This window comes from Fusarium falciforme, chromosome 10 (genome assembly GCF_026873545.1).
Source record: "Fusarium falciforme chromosome 10, complete sequence".
Lineage (NCBI taxonomy): Eukaryota > Fungi > Ascomycota > Sordariomycetes > Hypocreales > Nectriaceae > Fusarium > Fusarium falciforme.
In genome coordinates, this window is record NC_070553.1 from 846113 (window position 1) to 869027 (window position 22915).

Genomic DNA, 22915 nt, shown 5'->3' on the forward strand with positions numbered 1-22915 from the left:
ACGTGTTGGTTGTTGGTTGTTCGTCCGGCTTTACGCCGTACACCTGCAGCGGATAAAATCCATCCTTCCACCAGAGCCAGGGCGGGACCTGGATGTTGCAGATAATTTCTTTTCTCCTTAGCCGATGTGATTTTCGCCGAATAAACCCAGCGCTGTCGTGGTATCTAAACTAAAGCAAACCTACGGCCCTGCACCAATTGTTCTTCACTCTCCTTCACCACCACCGCTCACTTCCTCCTGATCTGATTTAGAAGCCTGCGGCCCTTCACAATGGCATTTTTTATCGATGGCAAGGACTGTATGGTAAGTAAAATATTGGTCTTCTTAGCCAGGCTTCACGGTCCATAAACTCACAAGGCTATGTAGATCTCCGAATGGATCTTGTTGGCCGTCTCATATGTCTTTGTCGGCTTGCGTATTTACGCTCGCCTCTTCCGCCAGCGAGAAAGACTGTCATGGTCTGAAATTCTTCTGATCATTTCCGCACTCAACGCCCTCGCGCTCATCATCTGTGATACTTTGACCTTCCAACTTGGCGTCATGGATAGCTGGGAGCCGTCCGTGACGCTGTCCAAGGTAATATTGCCTGGCAAGCAACAGATTACGTTTGGATATGGCTCACACGATACCTCTAGATCTCTTTTGCTTCCAACTACTTCTACGATGTTGGTATGGGCTTCCCCAAAATGAGCATGCTGGCCTTCTACTGGGCTTACTTCCAGCCCTCCACTGGTATCAGCTCTGTCATGCGCAAGTCGCTTTACGGAATCACTGCCTTTGTTTGCATGTCATACATGGCCATCCTTTGGGACGACACTTTCTTCTGTGGCAAGGACGTTTCCGTTCAGTGGTCTCAGGAGGATGGAGCGTGCAGTGTCTTCTACGCGCCCGAGCCATTCATTCTCAATTTCACTCTGAACCTGGCCTGCTACATTGCCGGTAAGTTATAACGTCTCTCTCATTCCCCAACACATCTTGGCATGCACTAACTAACGCGTCTTTAGTCTACGCTCTTCCTCTTATCTTGTTGATCCAGGGTGTCATCAAGCCCTCAACTGGTGTCACTGTCACATTTGTCTTTGGAACCCTCACTATCTGTACCACTATTGTCCGATTCGTGACTCTGAAGGTCGGTACCGGACAGGAAAATCTTGTTTGTAAGTCATAACTACTCATTCATGACGATATATGATTATCTGACGACTTCTTTACAGACCCTCTCAGTATGCTTGAGATGGCACTGGCTAATATTGTTGTGTCTCTACCCGGCTTGAAGCCGCTTGTAAACCGCTCTTCCAAGTATGAGGCTACCAATGTGGTGATAGATGCAAAGAATTAGGGAAAGTGTAAAAGTAATGGAGTCTGCTTGTTAGTAGGTATTGAATCTCTCTTGTTATTAAAGTAAATTTAGAGGGTTAGTCGCCTCATTTTTGTTTGTTATCATCTTCTTAGTAGCATGGCATGTCTGGCTCAAGTTAAGATAATAATGTGTTATTGATCATGGTGGTCTCGCTGTGTAGCCACAAGATCTTGACCTTGATTATCATGTCATTTTTTTTTCCCTTGGCAGCTAGCCACAAAAGCAAAGTCAGGCACAAGAACAAAGAAGACGACCAACACAATATTAACATCACCGTGAACATAATGCTAGAAACAGCAGGCATCAAGTCGTAAAAGCAGCGGCCCGTGCTCGCTTGGGTTTCGTCTCATTATACCAAAGTTCCGTGAGAAGTCGACAGATGACGAGTTTGTCATGTCGAGACACATATTTCTATTTCATTTGCCAAGCCCAGAGAGTAAAACGAAGTATATAGAGCTTACGTTAGACCAGGCGTATGTCTTCCACACCGATGAGACTGTCTCCATACTCCCAATCGTACCACTCTGTATAGTAGTCGTAGCCCTCTCCGTACATTATCCCGTGTACATATGCCTCGCCCACGACCCGATACTTGCAACCCTCCACGTGGTGCAGAATAAAAGGCACTCTTGCCCCCATCAGGATCCATACCTCATCCTTGCTACTGGGATCTTGTCCAAGAGATTTTGGGCCCAGTCCGAATAACCCCGATTCTGTCATGAATAGCTTCCGCCCCTCGGTAGCACTGTGCATGTTTTTCTCAAAGTTGCGAAGTTTCCTCCTCTCCAGGGGTGTGAGTCGTTGCATTGAGGGTCTCTTGTATCTTCCGCGAAGAGGGTCTTTGTCTCCTTGGGCCTCGTCTACTTGAGCGTGGAAGCACTCGCGAATATGTGTCGCGGTGGGGAGGAACTCTCGCTGGGATAGAGGACCATCGTCATCCTCCTCCTCATGCTCATCTGGCTTTTTAAATTCTCGTTCAATTTTTCCCGTTTGATCTTCCAGAACCTTTTCAAGATCGGGAATTTCCATTTCGTCGGATAGTTGTTTTCCGTCATACATGGCCGACCAGAGAGCCATGCGAGTGCAAAAGGATTTCTCGATGAGTATCCGCGTCCACTGACCTTGCTCAAGCTTAGCCCATTCTGCGAGCAGATCGCGGGCCTCGAGGATGTCCGTCAAGATCCAGTTGCTGAAACCTATCCCGAGGTTGTCTCTCGACTGTAGACCACTATAGTCTTCTTCCATCTCCGTCAGATTGTCAATGACAAGCGTACGCCACAGAGCTTCTACCCGCGTTACTGCCCGCGACGGGCGTATATGACGGTCACCGTTCATGAACCACGCCCTTGGATTGATAGGGTAACGTGGTGGACTGCGAAGTGCCAGCCGTAAAGCCTGGATGACGGCGTCGTCGCCTAGCTGTGCCGACACTGCGACTTGGTCCACTTTGATGCCCTTGACGGTGAGAGTGTCATCAGGGTTGATATGGAAACCAAAATCTTCCATATCGATTTCCAAACTAGTCCCGGCACAGAAGCGGTCATCATGTCCACCCTGGTCGAATGGGATCCGGCCCAGCCTGGCACTGAAGTCGGGCACCCAGCTGGGAAGGCCTTGTATCCCGGTGTCTGACGAGTCTTGCAGGTGGGATAGAACAGCGAGTATAGAGCCCTTGCGCTTGTTGACCATGGCCCTGGCTGCCTGGATAAAGACGTCTCGTACCCCTGCAGAGTAGTTTGGTACCAATCCAAGGTCATCCTCGGCAAGATTCAGGAAGGCAAAGATCTTGTCTCGTGGGTCGGTGGCCTCAAGATCGCGGAAGTGAGAGAGAACAGACAGCAAGTGTAATGGTCGGCGTTCGAATCTGAATCCATATACCTTGAACTCCTCGCTATACTCGCGTATAATATCGTGATCAGCGAGTTTGATGGTCTCAGGGAGCTCGACGTGCCATCGATTGCTCATGGACGACTGATGACTCTGTTCTTCGCGATCTTGTAGATAAACCATGGGCATGCCCGCGTTGCAGAGCCCAAGGCGTGCACGGGTACGATGACACCCCAGGATGAATGATAATGCGTCGCGTGGATTGACTTGCAGCTCCTTCACCGTGTTCGGCGATTGGGACGAGAACGAAACCAGCTTCTCCCAATGCTGAGTCTGATCAGACGTGGCTCGATCGGTGAGAAAGTTACTGCCCAGCTGGCACAACTCATAGTCAAGTCCAGTTTCCTCAAGGAATGCAACGACTGCCAATACCAAACTCATGTCAAAAACTGTTGGACCGCATATCATATGTATGTTGTGCGCAAAAACCACCTCTTGAACGACCCAAGCCCTGCGGAACCACAATCGCTGAAAGAGGGCGAAAAGGGCAAACCAGTCCACCACAGTCATTCCCGAAACTGAAGAGAGCGTGACCTCTTCCTGCTCGGGATAGGACGAGTCTCGTGCATGGGAGCGGGTGGCGTCGAAATCTAGAATTGTACCCATCGCTAACAACGCCCGGTGTGAGAGCCTGTCAAGCTTGCCCACCCAGGCATACTCCAAGCGCGCTGTTCTGTATAGCTGGCCCATCAGCTTGACTTGGGAGGCGCGTTCTGCCAAGTCGGCTTGGTTGATACAAAGGGCATCCGCCCAGACAGGAGGCCACTTCTTGTCAGAATCCTGGTCGTTGTCGCCGCCTGAAGCTTCATCAAGTTGTTTTCGGATGTTCAACAGCGCTTCAAAGCAAAGGAACAGGTTCTCCTCGACGGGGACCCGATTCCCATCAACTTCGACCTCTCTCGACGAGCGATTCTGCCAACGTAACTCCTCACGTGGGATGTAGTCGTAATTGGCGTAGAAATCAAGTTTTGCCCTATCGACCATGCATATCGGCTCGCCATTTGGTCCCATTGGGGAAGTGAAGTAGCTAAAAGGTAGCTGGTCTGCATGTTCTTCCAGTGTAAGGCCGGTTATATCTGGCATCGGGTCCTCATGAATTGTGATGGGGTCGCCCCAAGTGTATGAGATGGCGGCAAACTCGAGACCCTCATCTTCCAGATCAACCACGCTCATGGAGCATCGAATTACATCGTCTCGGGATTCGATGATATCCAAGAGCCTAATGGACGTCGGTGTGGGAAGGATGTGGGTCTTGTACATCTTTGACGGTCTTACCGTCTACGTTGACGGTTTGGGACGTATGTTGAATAGACGAGTGTGGTTAACATTGTACAGTAGAAGCGCGGGGGCGCTACCGTTATTTCTAAGGCTTAAAAGAAGCGATTTGGGGCACGCAAAGACAGTCAAGAGTAGGCTGCCCTGCTGCATAGACGCTGGTGGCGCTCCTCATGAAACGCTGCCAAGACTCGAAACGCCTCGCCAACGCCGAGTTTGGTTGACGGTGTTTGAATGATTGGTTGAACAAGTCCGGGGTTTTTCAGCTTCTTCACTCTAATCTGTATTTACCAGGGTGTCGACTACTCTGTATCTTGAGTGTGGATGCTAAAATGCCTCACTACACTTCAACCCATGCTTCATTCCGCCTCACGGCTTTTTGGAAGCCTATGCCCAAAGTATCAAGTATTACTTGGAGCTGAACTGTATCAACATCAACCCTCAGCTGTGCGTGGTTTCCCCCCCTGGTTAGACCGGATTTGTACTACATCCATAGTGAGCCTGCGACGAGGACGACGGGGCCCTATCAGGTAATTTGTGATCTGTTAGGTAAAATAGGGCAAGCTAGATCGGCTGCGCCGAGAATTTAACGTATTACGATCGTATCAACCCTCATAACTCGTACTGCCACTCAAGGGCTTGCCTTGCCAAGGAGACGGAGAAGCCAGTCACAACAACAAAGAATATGCTTCTTACATAACAACAATACAGAGCCTCATCGTTGTGCATACTTGACTAATACTGTCTCAAAGGGCAGTCTCCTGGTTGGTTCCAGCACAGCCCCTTTCTGTAAGGGGCGCTTATTGTTGCAATAAGAGTGTCATCTTCCTCGTAGGAAAACAAAGCTCTTTCGACCCTTCTTCGTGCACTTCTATCAGGAGATTATGAAATAGCACCCCATCACACACAACCCCCCACCACTCCAAAGCCACGACTCTTCAAGCACGACACGATCCAGTGTCTATTCTCATCTCAGCGCCCTAATTGGATCGTCTGACCTGAGTATTTGCATCTTTTACCTTGCCTTTACGTTATGCCAGCGCCTAGAAATTTTAGGAACTACCTCTTCGACGATCAGGACCCTCAAAAACAGCCCATCCGCCGCCCGCCAGATCCTCGCCCACCAGATCCGAAGTGGATCGACATAGAGCTCATTCATACCTGGATCAGAGAGTGCGATGCCGAGCATGGCGATCACTGCCAAAGATCACGCCTGCCTGATGAATCTCATCTAGGCCTACCCCGCTGGCTGATACATGTCGGGACAAAACGCCTGGTGCCCTTCGACCCAGCCTGCCGATATGTCGCTCTCAGCTATGTCTGGGGAACAACGGACCGCAATGAGCCCCAGCTTTTATTGGACAATCTCCTTGCCTTTCAGGAAGTTGGCTCTCTTGAGACCATGTGGGAACAACTTCCCCGAACACTTCGGCATTCGATTGACTTTGTGAGACGAATCGGGGAAGAATATCTATGGGTCGATCGCCTCTGCATCGTCCAGGATGATGATGCGTCAAAGCAGGAACAGATTCGCCACATGGCCTTCATCTACGGCAGCGCGTACTTTACGCTGGTAGCTGCGGCTGCTTACCGTACCGCAGAAGGGTTGAAAGGAATTAAAGACGTCACGCCACCAATGGTTAGCGACCGCTGGTCAGCTGGAGGTCACTATGGTCTCGTCGCGGGCTCAGCGTGGAATCGCCGAGGCTGGACGCTGCAAGAACTCGTGTTTTCTCAACGATCACTCTTTTTCCATGAAAACGAGGTCACTTGGGAGTGCCATTGTGTAGTGTGGCATGAACGCACGCCCCTAGAAGACTTGAGCATGAAAAATTGCCTCGGGACATACGCACCAGATACTCGCGGTTTCCCCTATTCCCCTTGGCCGAATTTGGAGGAGTTCTATCAATTGGCGGCCAGCTATAGCCAGAGACAACTAACTTTCCCAACCGATATCCTGCCAGCTTTCACCGGTATCACGACGGCTTTGACTCATTCATTCCCTGGCGGTTTCCTATTTGGCCTCCCTGAAGTTGCGTTTGATGTTGCTCTCTTATGGAGAACAACAGGTGGAGCATCTTTCCGTCACCAAGTGGGCGCGGGATCTGTGCCTAGTTGGTCATGGATGTTTTGCCTGTACCTGGAGACATCGGCGGATTTGCCACCCTGGGCAAGCGCGTTCTCGTACTTGGATAGATCCGATTTTCACGAGGATCGCCATCAAAGATACGGTTCTGCTTCTTCGACTCGGAATTCTCCTCCTGAAGGTCTTTTGGATGGCCTAGTAACCAAGTCGTTCTGTACCTGGTATGTCAAGAAGAATACAGGAAACAGACACATTACGAACGACTCGGATCGGTTCAAAGGTTGCAGCCTTGAGCTCCCTCCAGGCTGGCAAAAGGACAGGAATCTCTTCCATCATCCATGCGACCCAGAACGCAGATTCAAGTACCCGATTCCTCTGGTGACCGATGGAGAGGAGAGAGGGCTGATGAAAGAAACGCCATTTTTTATAACGTGCAAGACGGAGCGAGCGTGGTTTTTGAACATTCCTGTGCCATACAGGCTGGCCGTTGACAAGCTTGAGGGAGAAGCCGTCATCAATCTCCACGACAGCGAAGTAACGTGGGTTGGGTGTCTTCGCGTTCATACTCGAACTGTGCTGTGGCGGCTTCTGTGCAAAAGGAAAAAGTGTGAGTTGGCGGCGATATCTATAGGATCTATAGATTCGACTACTGGTGGGTGGACTCGCCTTGATGAATATCCGGAGTTGAAGAATCAGAATAGGGAATCGTTCGAATTCTACAATGTCTTGTTTGTTGAATGGAAGGATGGTGTTGCTCACCGGCAGGGCATCGGCCGTGTTTAACAAGTCAGCTTGGGAACTGCAATCTCGGGAGGAGTTTGAATTGGTGTTGGGCTGAAGCATGCACAGAAGCCACAGATATTTCTTTGAAATGCTAGTCCGCGTCGTCAGTTCGAATTAACTCCCCAGATTCCTCGGCGGTCGGAGAAGAGCGAAGGCAGAAGGTGGAGAAGGAAGCATGATATCGTTGGGTGGCCGACACGCGTCAAAAGAAGTAAACAGACTGCTGCCAATGACGCTATCGACGATGGGGAAGGGGGAGATTAAGAAGCTACTTTGTGTTTGGCAGATTAGAGGCTGTGGCGAAAGGTAACCCACTAATAGAGGGCGTAAGAAGTGATCGTGATTGGCCATATTCAGTCCCTAGATATGGCACTCACAAGGTTCCGGGTAGGCCGCAAAGACGGACTCAGCAGCCTGGCAGGTTTAAATGTTATTTTAAGTTCGGATTTGTTTACTTTAAAACAAGGTTTTAGGGTATTTTATTAATTTATTTAGCAGTTTGTTTGATTGCATTTGATATGTGGGCAGCGCTGGTCATGGCCTGGCTCATAAAGCCCACCACCAGTAGCTCAAGTGGATCTTTACATGGTCGTGGACAACATGTTCACACCGGATTAGAGCCCTTTCGCAGTTATTCACACTCGAATCCATCAACAGCCACAAAGACAGCCAAGGTGTGGCATTGCCCTAATGCGCCCCAATGAGCATCCGGGACCTTGATTGTAGTATATTTGTTCTCCTTTTGACACTCCCGAGGACCCGAGTTCCGTTCGTGATTACGCTGACCCAGGTGTGACCCTGGCACCGGACTCGGAGGCGGCGCAGAGTGATACGGCCGAGACTCACCCCGACCTATCATGTCAGCAAACAGAGAAATGCATTCGAAGTCACGGTCTCACTGTGAGGGCCAAATGTCTAGATGAAATAAGGCTGTAAGTTCCTCTGCTTCCCCGTCCTCATTGGCATGATCGGATCTTGTTTAATCACACTGTAACGGATAAAAATCCAGGAGTTTGGGAACAAGTAGATTAAACAACAGGAAATTCTTGCCAGTAATGAAAAAGAAGACCCAACAGAGGGGGTGTATTGGATATGGTCTGTTTCACTCACCAGTGACACAAGAGTGCTGAGAGCCAACTCAATACTAACGTCATAGGAGTACATCATAGGAGCGCTAGGTACCGATCTGCAATGAGCTCAAGAGAAAGGTACGAGCGTCATATCACACAGTTTGCACAATATTTAAAAACCAGGACAAATCAGGGATGCTTTGAACTTGACAAGTTGTGTAAGAGCAAGGAATATCCATGGTTACTGGGTTGGGATGAATTTTATCGTTCCATGTTGTCTGCGTCCTGGATTATCCCACAAATAGCGGCACCTATACGAAACAGAATCCTCTAATGAAAAGATATTCCTCTTGCAATACTACCGCGTTACATTGCTTAGACCGGAAGATCATATAGTATTACCCTTCATTCAGGAAGGTGCTTATCCTTGTCCTGGGTATAATTGGCGCGTTTATTTCTATGCTTATTCCTAGAATAGCTTTCGGACGTGTATGGTCCGGGGAAGACCAATTAGACTTTTCCTTCGTATTTGGTACCACTGTGATTGGTGCGATTTGTCTTTCTTTTCTTTGCTTCCCGCCATTAGGATTAATAGGTATCCTTCCAGAAGCCAAGTATGATACTCGAAGCTCCTACGTGCTCGGACGACGTGGACTGATATAAAAACTAGTGTCCTGCATCGACAATAACCGTTTGACTATACACAACGGCCTACAAAGTCGAATCATCTTACATCACTTTTCATCTCTCTACTCAAGTCCTGATGCGTTTGACAGCCTCTCTCTCGGCCATTCTGGCCTTGGCACTAACCGTCAATGGCCTTGACTTGTCCGAAAGCCAAGACAGTGACTCTTCTGTCTGGCCAGCTCAAGAGACTAGTTCTCACGAGACTCGCGACACTCGGGTTTGGAATCGACCCGAGAAGCGTCAATCCGGCTGGAATCCGCCATCCAACTTGGTGACGCCACTGAAACAAGTATGGGATCATTGCAAGGCCACATATTCTAACGGTCTCTTTGGATTCCGCAACTACGGCTGGGATCAGATCAGAGCCACTTCGGGGTATGCATCATCTTTCGTTGGTATATGGAAGCGGCTAACCAATATTTTAGATCCATCAATGTTTGTGTCCGGTGGGAGTCCAACACCCCAGTCACCGAAGCCCAGCGCAGGCAGATTGCTACTGTTTACAACCAGCAGTATCAGAAATGGTTCCAGTGGGTCTATGGATTTGACGGATTTCCGTATTCTAACATCAAGGTCAACGTTGTGGGTTGGGCTGTTCGCGACCGATCTTTGCTTCAGGGATCAACGTCGGGCATTGATGTCTACACTGACAGAGATAGTGAGGGTGCTCCTCAATGCGCTCCGGCTTGTGGACGCTTCTTCCACCAGAACGGGGACTACAGCCAGTGCCCTGGGGGTGCCTCTCGTCACTATGATCAGTCTTTGTGGCTCACTGATGGCTTTGGCGGTGGTGCTGGTGGTGATTGGGGCCAGAGGATGGGTCGAGAGTATTTCATGAACAGCATCGGCCTCTCGGACATTCAAATCCTACTTCACGAGATGGGTCATACCTTTGGCTTGGATGATTTCTACGGTTTGTCTCTGACATCAAATTCACGCACTGAATTGCTGACTTTGACCCTAGACTGGACTCCCTCTGGTGTTAGTAACTTTATCATGCTGGCTGGTAGTTCTGGCAGAATTACTGATTTCGACGGCTGGATGCTGCGTAACTGGTGGTATGAGCTGAAGAGAAACCGTGGGTGGTGATCGGAACAACTCAACCAAGTATATCTTTCATAAATCATGTTGCTTTTTGGTATGGCATGGGTAACCTGTATTCGTTGATCCATGAATTGCGCCAGTTGTGTGGCATTCGATTCTTGTTTATCTATTAGTTCAGAGACACTCGCGAGTCTCTCCCTCGCAAATGAACAGTGTGCGGCCGTGGAACTGGATTCTGTAAAGTTGACCAATATCACTCCGGATGTCTAGTCAAGGTATTCTGTTTTGAGTCTAAATGAGTTACCGTGGCCTCGCTCAACATGACGGTTTTTACATGTTCAGTGCATGTCTTCGCTCAATCGGCATCACAATGCTCAGTTAGTTGCGAACATTGAGTTTGCAGTTTCTATAACTACGTTTTAGTGTCATACGCGATTGGGTGTTGATGCCGTCATTTTGTCGGTGAGTATACAGGCTCATTATAAGGGCCACGCGTTACATGTATAAACATACCCTACGATTTATTTATAAATAATACAAAGGCCTTTTAACCCCTTTAACCTGCTATAGTATAGGCTCGCTCTTTCATAGAAATCAATACATCCGTGTTCGGGAATCAAAAGGTTGCCATCCTCCAAGATGGGGTCTCCTCACGAGTCTCCCCACGACAGGGGCTGGCGCTTCGCATTTCCCTTTCCTCCATTTAGAGGGGGCATGATCGACCAAACGGGCCTTTACCCCAGTTTCAACATGGTCGGCAGTTGACGTCGGATTTGAAATTTACGTAGTAGGTCGAAAAGGCCCGATTTGTGGGGTTGTTAGTCGCGGGGAATGCACCCTTTGCGGAGATCAACAACGGTTCTGAGGTCATGGGACCGGTTAAACCATGGGGCCCCAAACCACTTCGCCGATGAGAACAACCCATATTGTAACGACTGCTAGCGGGACCTCGGATGGTTAATGTCACCGAGCGGGATGATAGAGCCGATGGAGGAGAGGAGACATGGCCCGATACATAAACCCAGTGGTTGTACTGTCGTCCAGGTGTGGTTTCGGGACGCAACCACGGGATTGATCAGACACTGTTTTCTACTTGTACTTCCTCCTATGTGAGCTACGGTCTCAATATGATGATTCCTTTGGTTCTCTTTGGACTTTTTGGGTCAGCAATATGCTTGCCCGCGAGACTTTCACCGACTGTCTCAGTCAAGAACGGCACCTACGCTGGTGTTTATAGTCCACAGTATGACCAGGATTTCTTCCTTGGCATGCCCTATGCTCAGGTTAGATATTGTTCTTGACACCCCTTCACCGTGCTGACTTCTGCCTAGCCGCCCGAGCGGTTCACGCTGGCGAAAGAGCTGGACACGGCATGGAATGGAACTCACCAAGCTGTCGAGTACCCGTCCCACTGCTTTGGCTATGGCTCCGATCAGATCGGATACGCCCAGTCCGAGGACTGCCTCTATCTGAATGTCGTGCGACCAGCTGGCATAAAAGATACCTCCAACCTCCCTGTTGCTGTCTGGATCCACGGAGGAGGCTTGTTCATGGGCGGCTCTGCTGACCGGAGGTATAATCTGTCCTTCATCGTAGAGCGCAGCGTCGAGATGAAGACCCCCGTCATCGGCGTCAGCATCAACTATCGCCTTTCTGCTCTCGGCTTCCCCTGCGGTAAGGAGGCTTTGGATGAAGGGATTACCAACCTCGGGTTCCGAGACCAACGTCTCGCCCTACGGTGGGTTAATGAAAACATTGGAGCTTTTGGTGGCTCTCCCGACAAGGTGACAATTTTTGGTGAAAGCTCGGGCGCTGAGAGTGTCTCTGCTCAGGTCTTTGCGTATAATGGTGAGTAAGACGTTTATTGACTAAGCCATTTCTAACAGAAATAGGACGCGGGGATGGTCTGTTCCGAGGTGCCATCGCTCAGTCTGGTTTCGGCGGCGCCATCGGCAGATTCCCAGGGGGCTTCAATGCGACCTCCGACATGCAGGCTGTATACGATGCTCTCGTCGGTAACGTCACTTCGTGTGCGGACTTGGTTGGGAAGCCAGAGTCTCTAGAGTGCCTACGAAAAGTACCTTTCGAAGAGATCAACCATGCGTTGAACGTGAGCAGTGTTGGACCATGGCCTCCAGTACTGGATCACGATTTCATTGCCGACTATCTCGCCAACCAGGTGGCCAATGGAGATTTCCCCAGGATCCCGATACTTGTTGGTGCCAACTCAGATGAAGGATCCGCCTTTGGTTCGGGCAAGGGACCCAACGGTGGCGGAGTCAACACAGACGATGAGATGCGGGATGCAATCGAAAGCATAATCCCTGCTGACGCAGAAATCCACTCTGGTAAGTCTGTTGATGAGTTGGTTGATGAACTCATGGTCCTCTACCCCAACGATCAGCGAGTGGGTATCCCGTCTCTAGAGACCTGGCCCCATGTCATTGAGCCGGGGGACACCTTTGCGCAACAACTTGGAGCCCAGTATCGACGAACGGGCGCTCTGTTCGGCGATTTCTCCATGCAGTATCAGAGACGTCGTGCCAACAAGGCCTGGGCAAAACACGGCGTTCCGAGCTACACATATCGCTTCAACGTCACCGTAAATGGTTTGCCACCGTTCACTGGCGCAACACACTTCCAAGAGGTAAGCCATCGACCACAATAGTATCATCCCTGTGCATGAGCTGACAGCTGACCGGTTAGGTTGCCTTTGTTTTCAACAATATCAACGGAGACGGATACAGCACGAACCCATTTGGCGGGAACGGGACGTATCCGGAAAAGGCCAAGGCGCTAGCCAAGACGATATCCTCTTCGTGGATCAGTTTCTTTGCTAACCTTGATCCCAACGGAAGCCATGACTTGGGTCTTCCAGATGGCCAAGACTGGCCAGTTTACTCTGCTTCATCGGATGTTCCTGATGGGGACGGTATTGTCTTTGATGTAAATAGAAACCATATTGAAGTCGATGATTGGAGAGCAGGAGGAATGGACTGGATGAACGAGCATGGTTTGACTGTCTTTGGGAACTAACAGACGGAGGGCATTGAATCTTCTCAGATAAAATAAAGCACCAATGAGACTTGGATGCTCCCCTCCATCTTTCTGTGACCCTGGATAGTAAGCACTCAAGCCAGACGGCACTGCCATCCATGTCACAATGACAATGTTGATTCGTAAATTCCAAGGGTATCCTCATTATTGCTATGGTAAATAAATGAAATGTACAATGCGCAACTCAGACTGTTATACCAACTCTCTTCATGCATCCAGCGCTGCCAACTCTTGCTCGACTTTGTCCCACAAGCCTTGTACTCGATATCCGCAGAGCCAAGTGTTCTCATGTGAGTCTTTTCCAACAACAATGAAGCCCTCTGGGAACTGGAAAGGCACTTGACAATGAGCGATGTACGACGCGTACAGTGGCTCGTCCCTGGGTGTGACAGCCGCCGCCGAAAAGTCCGCTCCGTACAAATCGGCCTTGGTCCAGTTGGAGTATGATATCTGGTATGTGTTTCCAGTTCCGAAAAACACTGGCAGCGGCGCGATTGAGTCTCGTACCAAAGCTTGGTATGCTTCGATCTGGGCGCGGGTGCCCTGCTCATTCAGCGCCGTGCGCATCTGCGACGCGATGCTGCTGACTGGTTCCCGCTTAAAGTTCATTGCTGGTAGTAGCAAATTGGTGAAGCCAAAGCAGTTGGAGACGTATGGGTTGCCGGGGGGTAGAAGGTCCTTCTCAAGAGACTTGCGCAGCGACATGGCGAGTTGTACGGTGACAGGACGGTCAGAGTCTGGAGGGAGATGGGACAGTGCAATGCGTGTCCACCAGGCGACGAGAACGTCATTGTCTGTGAGGAAGGGGTTCTGAACGCCTGCAGCAGAGAGCTCTTCGAGGGCAGTAGTGCGAAGCTTGTCTAGGTACGCGCCGGGAATACAAACCATTCGGCACTCCTTCTTACCGAACGCCAAGCTGTATCCATTCTTGAAGGCATATGTGAGTAGAGAACCAGTGTTCATGCGCTGGTCAGCCAACTTGTGAGCTTCCTTGGGATGCTTTCCCAGCACCTCGAGAGGGTCAGTATCGAAGCCCTGCTGGGCGGGGACTTCTTTTCCCTGCATCGTGAGGACCCAACCTCCCACCAACGCCTTCATCCCCAGGGCATCGCAGGCAATGTGTAGCCAGTGCAGCGTGACAAGAGTGGCATCCTTGAGGGAGACGACGTGCAGTCCGAGTATGGGCCGGTCAGAGTAGAGGTAATCGTCGATCGAAGTCGGACAGCCTGGCCCACAGGCGAGATCGATACACTCATCGGGATCACCGACCACAGCGGGACGTGAAGATGGCTTGGGGAGGCGGGAAGCGAGAGGGTGATCGACCTTTGTCACCCCACTGTAGTCGACCCTGGTGAAGCCGATAGCAGGACGTTGTGCGCTGAACTCTTCAGGAACATGATACTCAAGACCACCTTGGTCCTACACGTAGCAACGTTAGGTCCAGGGCACATTGAACGAGAAGAAAAGGCAACAGTGTCACTCACGTTCTTCCTCAACCTTCCTCCCAGCTTCCTCCAAGTGTCCTGAGAGGCCAGGGCCTCAAGACTACTACGGAGCATCTCCGGATCGAGAACATCATCAAACACCTTGAGATTGTACAATGCGATTCTCCGATAGAGGGGACTGTCGTCCCAGAAGTGCAGCGGGATAACCTTGTCGGTCGGTACGCGGGCCGGGGCCGCGGGGCCCTTGAAGAACGACATTGGGACTATTGAAACGGCAGATGCATGCAGAGCAAAAAGCACATGCAGAGAGAAAGAAGCAGGAAAGCAGACCTGGGAACGGGACTGGTAATGTAACAAAAACACGCCTCGCGGCATCAGCTACACGATAGCGTCCGTCCAACGGCTGTCCCCGAGACGAGTCCATTACCCCTTTTAGAAGCCGAAGGGAAATGCGTAAAAGAACTAATGAAACCCCGGTTCTTTAACACGGTTAAAACGCCCTTGCCTGGGCGCTGGACCCAGTGTCTGCGTTGCCGTGAAAATGGGTCGAAGAAAAAGGGCCCATACAAGGCGTGGGTGCAACGCTAGACGGGCAGGAAGCTCGGCTGTTGGTCGTCGGTTTCAAGTTTTGCGCCGGACCGCGTGCTTTGGATAAATAATATCGTGAGAGAGCCATGAAGTGTCGTTTCAGTGAGGTATAGTGTCTGAGCACGGTGGTTGTGGAGATGAAGCAATTCGATATACTCGGGGGATTAGGTAATCGATTTACGCAACCCCTCTGTTTATCACAGAGGGGGCATTATAACCTATAACTACGTCACTGCTATAACCACCTTAAGCAACTTAATTACCTTATTTCTCCACTAATTAAAGGCTAATTTTAATAAAAATATAATCATTAAAAAGCGCTTCATCTAATTAATTGATTCTAATAATTTGAACCTTTTAGAAGCTATTCCTATATTATTATATATAAGTGAATATAATACCTAGTCTCAGGCCTGCGACTACGGCATGGGAATTATCATCCTAGCCACCACAATGCACGCCTTGACCCTCTCGTCATCCGAGTAGTTATTAGGCACGCGATTATAGCCAAATCCGCCCCAATCTTCTCAGCGTAATAGATCCTCTTCCTAATCGCTATTTTTAGGCAAATAATCCCCTCTTCTGGCCCTCAAAGAGGCTTATATAAATCCCTCGATCTATATATTTATAATAATCTTAATATTATTATAATCCTCCTCTTTATTACTAGGCAATAGCGGTATTAAGTCTCTTAATAATACTAAGAAAATATCTTTAGGTATATTATCTAGCTAACCTCATAAGGCTACTACCTCTCGCAAGGCTATAGCCTTATTAAGGTTAGCTAAATAATTAGCGGCCTCGGGAATAGCTTTAAGAATATACTAGCTCTAAATTTAATAATAAAAGTGCTAGGTTTTCTTATTAACTTCGGTCTAAAGGCGCTAATAATAATCTAAGATATCCCTTTCTGACTTATCTATTAATCTCTAGCGGTTAGCCTCTTATAAAGCCATTACGGCCGCTTTTATTATTACCTTTTCCCGCTTTACTTTTATAGCTGCGCCGCCATAGAAATAAAGCTAGCTATTATTATAAAGGCTCTAAAGGAGGTTATTCTACTACTAGGTTAATTTCTTCTCTTTTAATCTCTTATCCTCTTACTTTTATGCTTTAATTATATACTTTAACTTATTTATACTAAAAGTATTATCTTTAATACCCTTAATTTACTATTAACTTTATATATAGTATCCCTTAAGTTATATATATTCCTTATATAAAGTAAGGCTATTCTTATATAATTTTTAAGTTATAATAGCGAAGTTAATATATACTTTAGCGTACTAGATAACCTTCCTTATTAGTATAAAAGTCCTTATTATAAAGGTCTTTTATAAATATAATTCTAGAAAAATAAGCTTATAAGATATAAGCCTAGGACTCTATTGCCCTATAGTATAGCTTATGCGCTATCTTATAGCTTGCTTACCTAAGCTTTATATTCTTAGATAAGTAAGATATTAAGGAGTTATAATAATTCCCCTTTTAGGTCCTATTACCCTTTTAGGAAGGGTCACGTGACTTCGGACTTAGGGCTCTTATAGAGCCCGATAAAGCCGATAAAGCTATGCCTTTCTATAGGGTATTTCCTATCCGGTTTTAAATCTCTTAGTTTAAAACCTTTAAGGGTTTTAGCTTCTTCCAACTATAGCCCGGCTTTAAGCTATCCGTTTCTAGCAAAACTAATAGGGTTTTAAAGCCCGGAATTAGAGCTATCCGACGGTATAACTTTTATCCGAATCGGGCTAATAGATTCCGATCAATTAGCTATATAAGCTATAAACCCTCTCTTAGAAATAGCTTCTTAGATCTTTAATCAATACAAGCAATAAGACTACCTATAAGAAGCTGGCCTTCTTCTTTATAACCTTATCTATTTTCCCCACTTTTATTGCTCTATGATACCTTATCTAGCTAATTAGCTTTTTATAAGGACTGATTCCTCTACCTATTCTCCTCCTATTTTAGTTACCTACCCTATACTATTTTTAGACTTTATAGTCTTTATTTTTTAGTCTTTTATAATTAGTATATTAAGGAGGAATATAGACCTTTAAATAGACTAATTAGAGAGCTACTTCTTAACCCTCCTTAGGGTTACCTTATTCTTATTTAATTTTACTAGGAATAAGGGCTTATCTCGCTCTTTAGCGTACTAGCAGAGTAGACCTAGGATAAATTCTAGGTTAAAAAGGGATAACCCTGACTTCTTAAACCTAATATATATATAATAGGCCTTAAAGGCAGCTACATATATCTAATTCTACTAGTTTAAGAAGTTAAATCGAGAGATCTAGAGACCGCCGGCTATTATAAAGTCCCTAAGTATATACTTTTACTTATTCTTAAGGTATTAATAGACCCCTATATTAAGAAGTTATAAATAATAGCTTATATAACTTAGGAGCCAATATAGGATAATATTAAATATCTTATAATACTATAGGAATTTAGGATTCTTATAAGCGGAAAAGAAGTCTACTAGGAAGAGCTAGTATAAGGTTAGAGCCTTCTTAACTTAATAGCGAGGTTTAAACGCATATTCCTTATTAAATTAGGACTTTATAATAGTTATTAAGTAATTAAACTACTCCTTAATAGAGGATCTAATAAAGGTCTCGCTAGCGATAAAGAAATAGTAGTTAAAGTATTATAGCTACTAGATAGCTTAATAAAAGTTATTAAAACCTATATTAATAAATATAAGGATAACTTAGCTATTAATATTAGCCTAGGTATATTCCTCTAATAATACCTTTACTATAAGTATTAAGAATAAAGGAATTAATTTCTTAGCTATATTAATTATATTAATAAAGGTTAAAGTTTTCTTATTCCTAGGCTAAAAGATAATTATCTATATATTTTATTTTATTTATATAAAAAAGAGCTTAATATTATTATTTACTTACTTAATTTATAAAGGGGTCTTATTAAAGTTCTAAAGATTATATTTTTAGATACTAAAAATATATATTAGGGCATTAAATTCCTTAAACTAATTATTAATATAATATATATTAATCTTAGTAGTAGCATAGGTAATTTCTTAGACTTTTAGGGACTTATATTAAAGCTCTAAATAATACTTTTTAAACCTCTATACCTAAGATATTAATATAAGAGGCTATAGGTTATTAAATTAGTATCCTTAATGGAAATTAGTATAATTATAGATAAAGGCTTTTAATACTATAAAAGTACTTCTTTTAATTAAATAAATAAAGGTCACTAGAGCCTATTCTTCTAGCCTAGTTAGCGCTATTAAAGTCCCTCCTTTAGAGTTAAAAGGTAATAGCTTTCTAGCTTTCAATAAATATATATATTTCTTAGTTAAGGCAATATTTATATAGTAGAGCATAGCTATCTCCTTAATGCTATATTTGCCTAGTAAGGGATTTACCTAAGTTATCGGCGGGGTTAATACCCCCGATAGATATATATACGCCGCATATGCTATAGTAGCGCTCTCTTTATTTAAAAATTAAGGCATAATTAATTTTAATTAAGTATAAAGTCTAGCTTTAATTTAAAGCTATTCGGACTTTAATTAATAGAGAAATAAGGCAATTAAGTTGCTCAAGGTAGTTACAGCAGTGACGTAGTTATAGGTTATGATGCCCCCTCTGTGATGAACAGAGAGGTACGTAACTTGCTTACCTAACCCCCTGGGTATCCCACACCATCTCACAATCACTCAAGCATCATCTACGGTTCTCCAAGAAACTCATGAAAGAAACAACAAAAGCAAAAAGTCCGGGTAATTTCCAACCTGAAGTAAAAAATAAAAGAACCCTGCCTAACTCAGGCGAGCAACAGTTCGTTCGCCTAACCACCCAACATCAAGCCCCCCTGGACCCTGCACGCCGCGCCGTCCCTGACGCTATCTAGGACCCGGGTGATCCTTCAGCCCAAAGACGCTCCAACGAGACGACCCAGCGGGTTTCTAGCGCCTATTTGGAATACAACCCTACCAGGCTTGTGGAACCCGGGAACTCATCCCTAGGGCTGCCGGTAGCTCAGGTCGAGATGGTTCGATTTAAACCACCAAAGGCGCGAGTGAGAGGCCGCGCTATCCCCTGCTCATTCCCCCTGGCCCGTATACCCGTTTTCCCTTCTTGGTAACTAAAGAAGCCAAGACTAGACATACTCTGCAGCTCTTTTCCTCAAGGGTTCTAGTGTAACGGGGTTCTAATCAAGTGGGCGAAACGGTCGCGCAATGCACGAAAAAAGCTCTCGCGAGGGATTGCCCTTGATATACAGATATGGCCTGGCGCCCCAGTTTCCGCTCCCTCGGAGCCGCCCTCTTTTTCGTTTCTCTCTGCTTGCTTGACCTTGTCCGTTGGTTCATCATTTTGCTTGTTGGTTCTCGCAGGCATATGTAGGCATGGTGCAGGTGCAGTCTACGGCCAACCTCACGGGGGAGGAGATCTCAGACATCGCCTACGCCCAGTCTTCCATCCCTTCGTCGGGCCTGGGGCTCGCGGCTGAGGTGCTGATTTACATCCTCACCGTCGTGTGCGCCGTCGTCATCGCGCTGCGGGTGTACGTCAAGACATGGAGTTCTGAGGCATCTCAGGGGTGGAGGGTCAATGACTACCTCGCCGTGATTGGGTTTGTGAGCCTTCCATTTCCGTGTGTCGTTGATCGAACCATGCTAACAATGGCTTGTTTGTAGCTCCCCTTCATCCCCGCAAGCGTGCTGGGCGCGCTCGCTGTCCACTATGGCATCGGTTCGACGGACGCGTATCTCAACAAATTCGAGATGAGAGAGTTTCTCGAGGTCCGAGGGATGGAGTATCTAATTCTCTACGAGCTCACCTACTACGCCTCGTCGTCGCTTACCAAGTTCGCCATCGCCGTCACGATCCTACACATCTGCGTCGAGAAGAGATACGTCTACATCATGTATAGTCTCATGGGCGTCATGATCGCCACCAATGGTACCTGCTTGATATGGCTGTTCGTCAATTGCGTTCCGTTTGCGACGTACTGGAATCCGAAGCTGGGCCATTGCAAGTCGGAGGACGGTTTCATGAACCTCAGCTACATCGGAACTGCCGTTCAGGTGGCTTCCGATTGGACATGTGCCATCACGCCCTTCTTCATCGTCTACTCGCTACAGATGCCGAAGAGAGTCAAGATATCGGTCGTCGCTATCCTTGGTCTTGGTGTTGTCGCCAGTGTCGCCGCTCTGATGCGCATCGTCAGTTACAAGTACATCGACGTCAGGGTGTATCCAAAGGATCACTTTCGTGAGTACCTGGTTTCCGCTGTTCTTATCACAAGCTAACCAGTGCCAGTCTCCCAAGGTCGACTACTTTTCTGGTCCCTTCTTGAGTCTGCCTTTGCCATCATCGCATGTTCACTACCGTCACTCAAACTCTTCGGCGGATGCATAGCCCGATCTATAAACCGCTCGACAAACAACGTATCAGGAGGAGCTGTAAGGTCCCCCAACATCATCCAACTCGAAATTTCATTGCTAACCTCAACTACAGAGACCGCCATACCGCCACGAGACGCCCCTCCATTCACTCACACCAAAAGGTCAGACTCGCACAACAGTCTCAGGAAAAGGAAATTGGGATCGATTGCATGATGATGACTCGAGCGGTCGACATATCATTCAAGAAACGACAATCCACGTCGATTCACGGAGCACCGCATCGACATCCAACTATCATAGGAGCGAGAGCAGTGTCGTTTAGCGACGGAGCGAAGGATAGTAGATGGCATAGATTACGAATAAAATACCCTATAAACATGCGAACGGTGCTCGCTTCAGCGTTCCATCGCCCTCCGCCCTGTGCCCATGGATGTCAACCAATGACTGGTGTAGAAAAGAAGGTATATGCCAAATTAATATTACTATATACTCTTACACATGTACAAAAGAGCTTGAATGCCTGAAGAGGCCCTCATCAATGCCCCACAGACAAGCGATCACCATGAGACCTAGTTATCGGTAACAATGCAAGTCTCATCACAGACGAAGCAGTCCAGGTTAGACCACTCCATCATATCAGCCTCATCACCACCACTCTCCCACTCAATATCGCTAACAGTGTTGACGCTAGCAATGGCGCATCGCTCATCAGTGTAGCCAAAGACCTTGCAGCCCTCGGTTTGCTGGCAGATGGTTGCGCAGCGCTCGGCGTATCCCTGCCAGGGGTATCTAGAGAGATCCAGAAGCTCAAATGCGGTGGAGGGGGCGTTGCCTTGGACAGCGCAGAAGGTGTCTTCGACCTCGAGCTTAGCCTCACAGAAGACGGGGCCGTCGTCCCAGGTCGAGGGAAGGCAGCCATCGGTGGCAGTGGCGGCAGAGGTGCCGGCGGTGGTTGTCTGATCTTCCTCTTCAGCAGCTGAGGTAGTCTCGGCAGCAGGGGTGGTGGTGATGGATTCCTCCTCTTCCTCGGCAGCAGAGGTGGTCTCGCTGGCAGCGGAAGTGACGGTAGTGGACTCGGCCTCCGCAGTGCTAGTCTCGGCTGCAGAAGTCTCCTCAACAGTGGTGGTTTCATCAGCAGCAGAGGTCTCAGCAGCGCTGGAGGTCTCGGCGACGGTGGTAGTCTCGAAACCAGAAGCGGTCTCCTCAGCAGTAGTGGCCTCCTCGGCAGTGGTGGTTTCCTCAGCAGAAGTCTCGGCAGCGGTAGAAGTCTCAATGACAGTGGTAGAGTCGGTAGCCTCAGTAGTAGACTCCTCAGTCTGAACATCGGTCTCAGAAGCCGTCTCGACAGCAGTCTCGCTGGCAGTAACAGAGCCAGTGGCGGCATCAGTCTGCTGAGCACCACCATCACCAAAGTCAAGGACGTAGTCATCAATAGTCTCTGGAGTAACAGCATCGGAAACAAAGATGGAGTCAACAAGGATGGTGGCATCGTCACCTTCGCAGGTCATGGTGATGTCAATGGGCGAAGTCTCATAAGGGGATGTAATCTGCTCGAGCACCTTGATCCATCCAGTCTCGCTGGAATCGACCTCGGCAGAATAGAACGGAGCTCCCCCGAGGGTGGCCGACAGCAGACATCCCGCGTTTCCAGGATGCGAGGTGATTCGGTAGAAGAACTGGATCGTGTACAGACCGTCCTTGTCCAAGTTGGAAAGATCCTGAGAGATGCTGACAGAGGGCCCAAGGGCTCTCTTACGCCTGGGGTTTCCGTTGGCAGCGAGAGAAGCGCAGTTAGTCTCCTTGCTACCGCCGCCGGTGTATCCCTGGCCGCTGACGCCCTGGCCGCTGCCCTCAATGCGGAAGTTGGGGATGTCGGAGGGATCATTGGGGTTGAGCTCGTTGCAACCACCGTTGGCGACCAAGTTCCTGACAACCTTGTTGCCTCCAGAGCTTCCAGTCTCGGAGGAAGAGGGCGCAGTAGTGGTGGTGGTACCAGAAGGCCGGCATTTGGCAGCCGCAGCGAGCTCAAGGGAGCCCGAGAGGACCAGGGCGCCCAAAGCGAAGAAAGAACGCATAGTGGTAAAGAAATTGTGACAGATAGAACGAAAGTATCACCGAGTTGGACGGTTGGGAAATCAAACAAGAGAGCTCCCAAGAGGGAGCGGAGTATTTCCCACATTATATGCTGTCTGGCCCCTTTCTCCAAGGTGCCAAGACAGTCACGAGCTACTGGCTCAAATT

General features: G+C 47.9%; 7 protein-coding genes across 7 annotated transcripts; 4 read left to right on the forward strand and 3 right to left on the reverse strand.

Annotated features, from left to right (window-relative positions):
- Window positions 1–270: 270 nt before the first annotated feature.
- On the forward strand, window positions 271–1339 carry NCS54_01215000 (Hypothetical protein; the record flags this gene model as incomplete). Its single annotated transcript, XM_053157396.1, has 5 exons — window positions 271–303; window positions 367–576; window positions 636–939; window positions 1005–1157; window positions 1215–1339. The coding sequence occupies 5 exons, from the start codon at window positions 271–273 to the stop codon at window positions 1337–1339; spliced, it is 825 nt and encodes a 274-aa protein (XP_053013371.1).
- A 483-nt stretch (window positions 1340–1822) lies between these two features.
- Window positions 1823–4507, reverse strand: NCS54_01215100 (HET domain-containing protein; the record flags this gene model as incomplete). The annotated part of the gene is made up of 1 exon (XM_053157397.1): window positions 1823–4507. One exon carries the CDS (start codon window positions 4505–4507, stop codon window positions 1823–1825), a length of 2685 nt encoding a protein of 894 aa, XP_053013372.1.
- Window positions 4508–9224: 4717 nt separating this feature from the next.
- NCS54_01215200 (Hypothetical protein) lies at window positions 9225–10237 on the forward strand (the record flags this gene model as incomplete). The annotated part of the gene is made up of 3 exons (XM_053157398.1): window positions 9225–9523; window positions 9574–10061; window positions 10113–10237. 3 exons carry the CDS (start codon window positions 9225–9227, stop codon window positions 10235–10237), a joined length of 912 nt encoding a protein of 303 aa, XP_053013373.1.
- A 1082-nt stretch (window positions 10238–11319) lies between these two features.
- Window positions 11320–13228, forward strand: NCS54_01215300 (Carboxylic ester hydrolase; the record flags this gene model as incomplete). The annotated part of the gene is made up of 4 exons (XM_053157399.1): window positions 11320–11475; window positions 11524–12040; window positions 12085–12839; window positions 12899–13228. The coding sequence occupies 4 exons, from the start codon at window positions 11320–11322 to the stop codon at window positions 13226–13228; spliced, it is 1758 nt and encodes a 585-aa protein (XP_053013374.1).
- A 228-nt stretch (window positions 13229–13456) lies between these two features.
- Window positions 13457–14952, reverse strand: NCS54_01215400 (Hypothetical protein; the record flags this gene model as incomplete). The annotated part of the gene is made up of 2 exons (XM_053157400.1): window positions 13457–14668; window positions 14734–14952. The coding sequence occupies 2 exons, from the start codon at window positions 14950–14952 to the stop codon at window positions 13457–13459; spliced, it is 1431 nt and encodes a 476-aa protein (XP_053013375.1).
- A 4720-nt stretch (window positions 14953–19672) lies between these two features.
- NCS54_01215500 (Hypothetical protein) lies at window positions 19673–20996 on the forward strand (the record flags this gene model as incomplete). Its single annotated transcript, XM_053157401.1, has 4 exons — window positions 19673–19903; window positions 19964–20540; window positions 20589–20731; window positions 20787–20996. The coding sequence occupies 4 exons, from the start codon at window positions 19673–19675 to the stop codon at window positions 20994–20996; spliced, it is 1161 nt and encodes a 386-aa protein (XP_053013376.1).
- A 247-nt stretch (window positions 20997–21243) lies between these two features.
- On the reverse strand, window positions 21244–22749 carry NCS54_01215600 (Hypothetical protein; the record flags this gene model as incomplete). The annotated part of the gene is made up of 1 exon (XM_053157402.1): window positions 21244–22749. The coding sequence occupies one exon, from the start codon at window positions 22747–22749 to the stop codon at window positions 21244–21246; it is 1506 nt and encodes a 501-aa protein (XP_053013377.1).
- Between the last annotated feature and the right edge of the window lie 166 nt (window positions 22750–22915).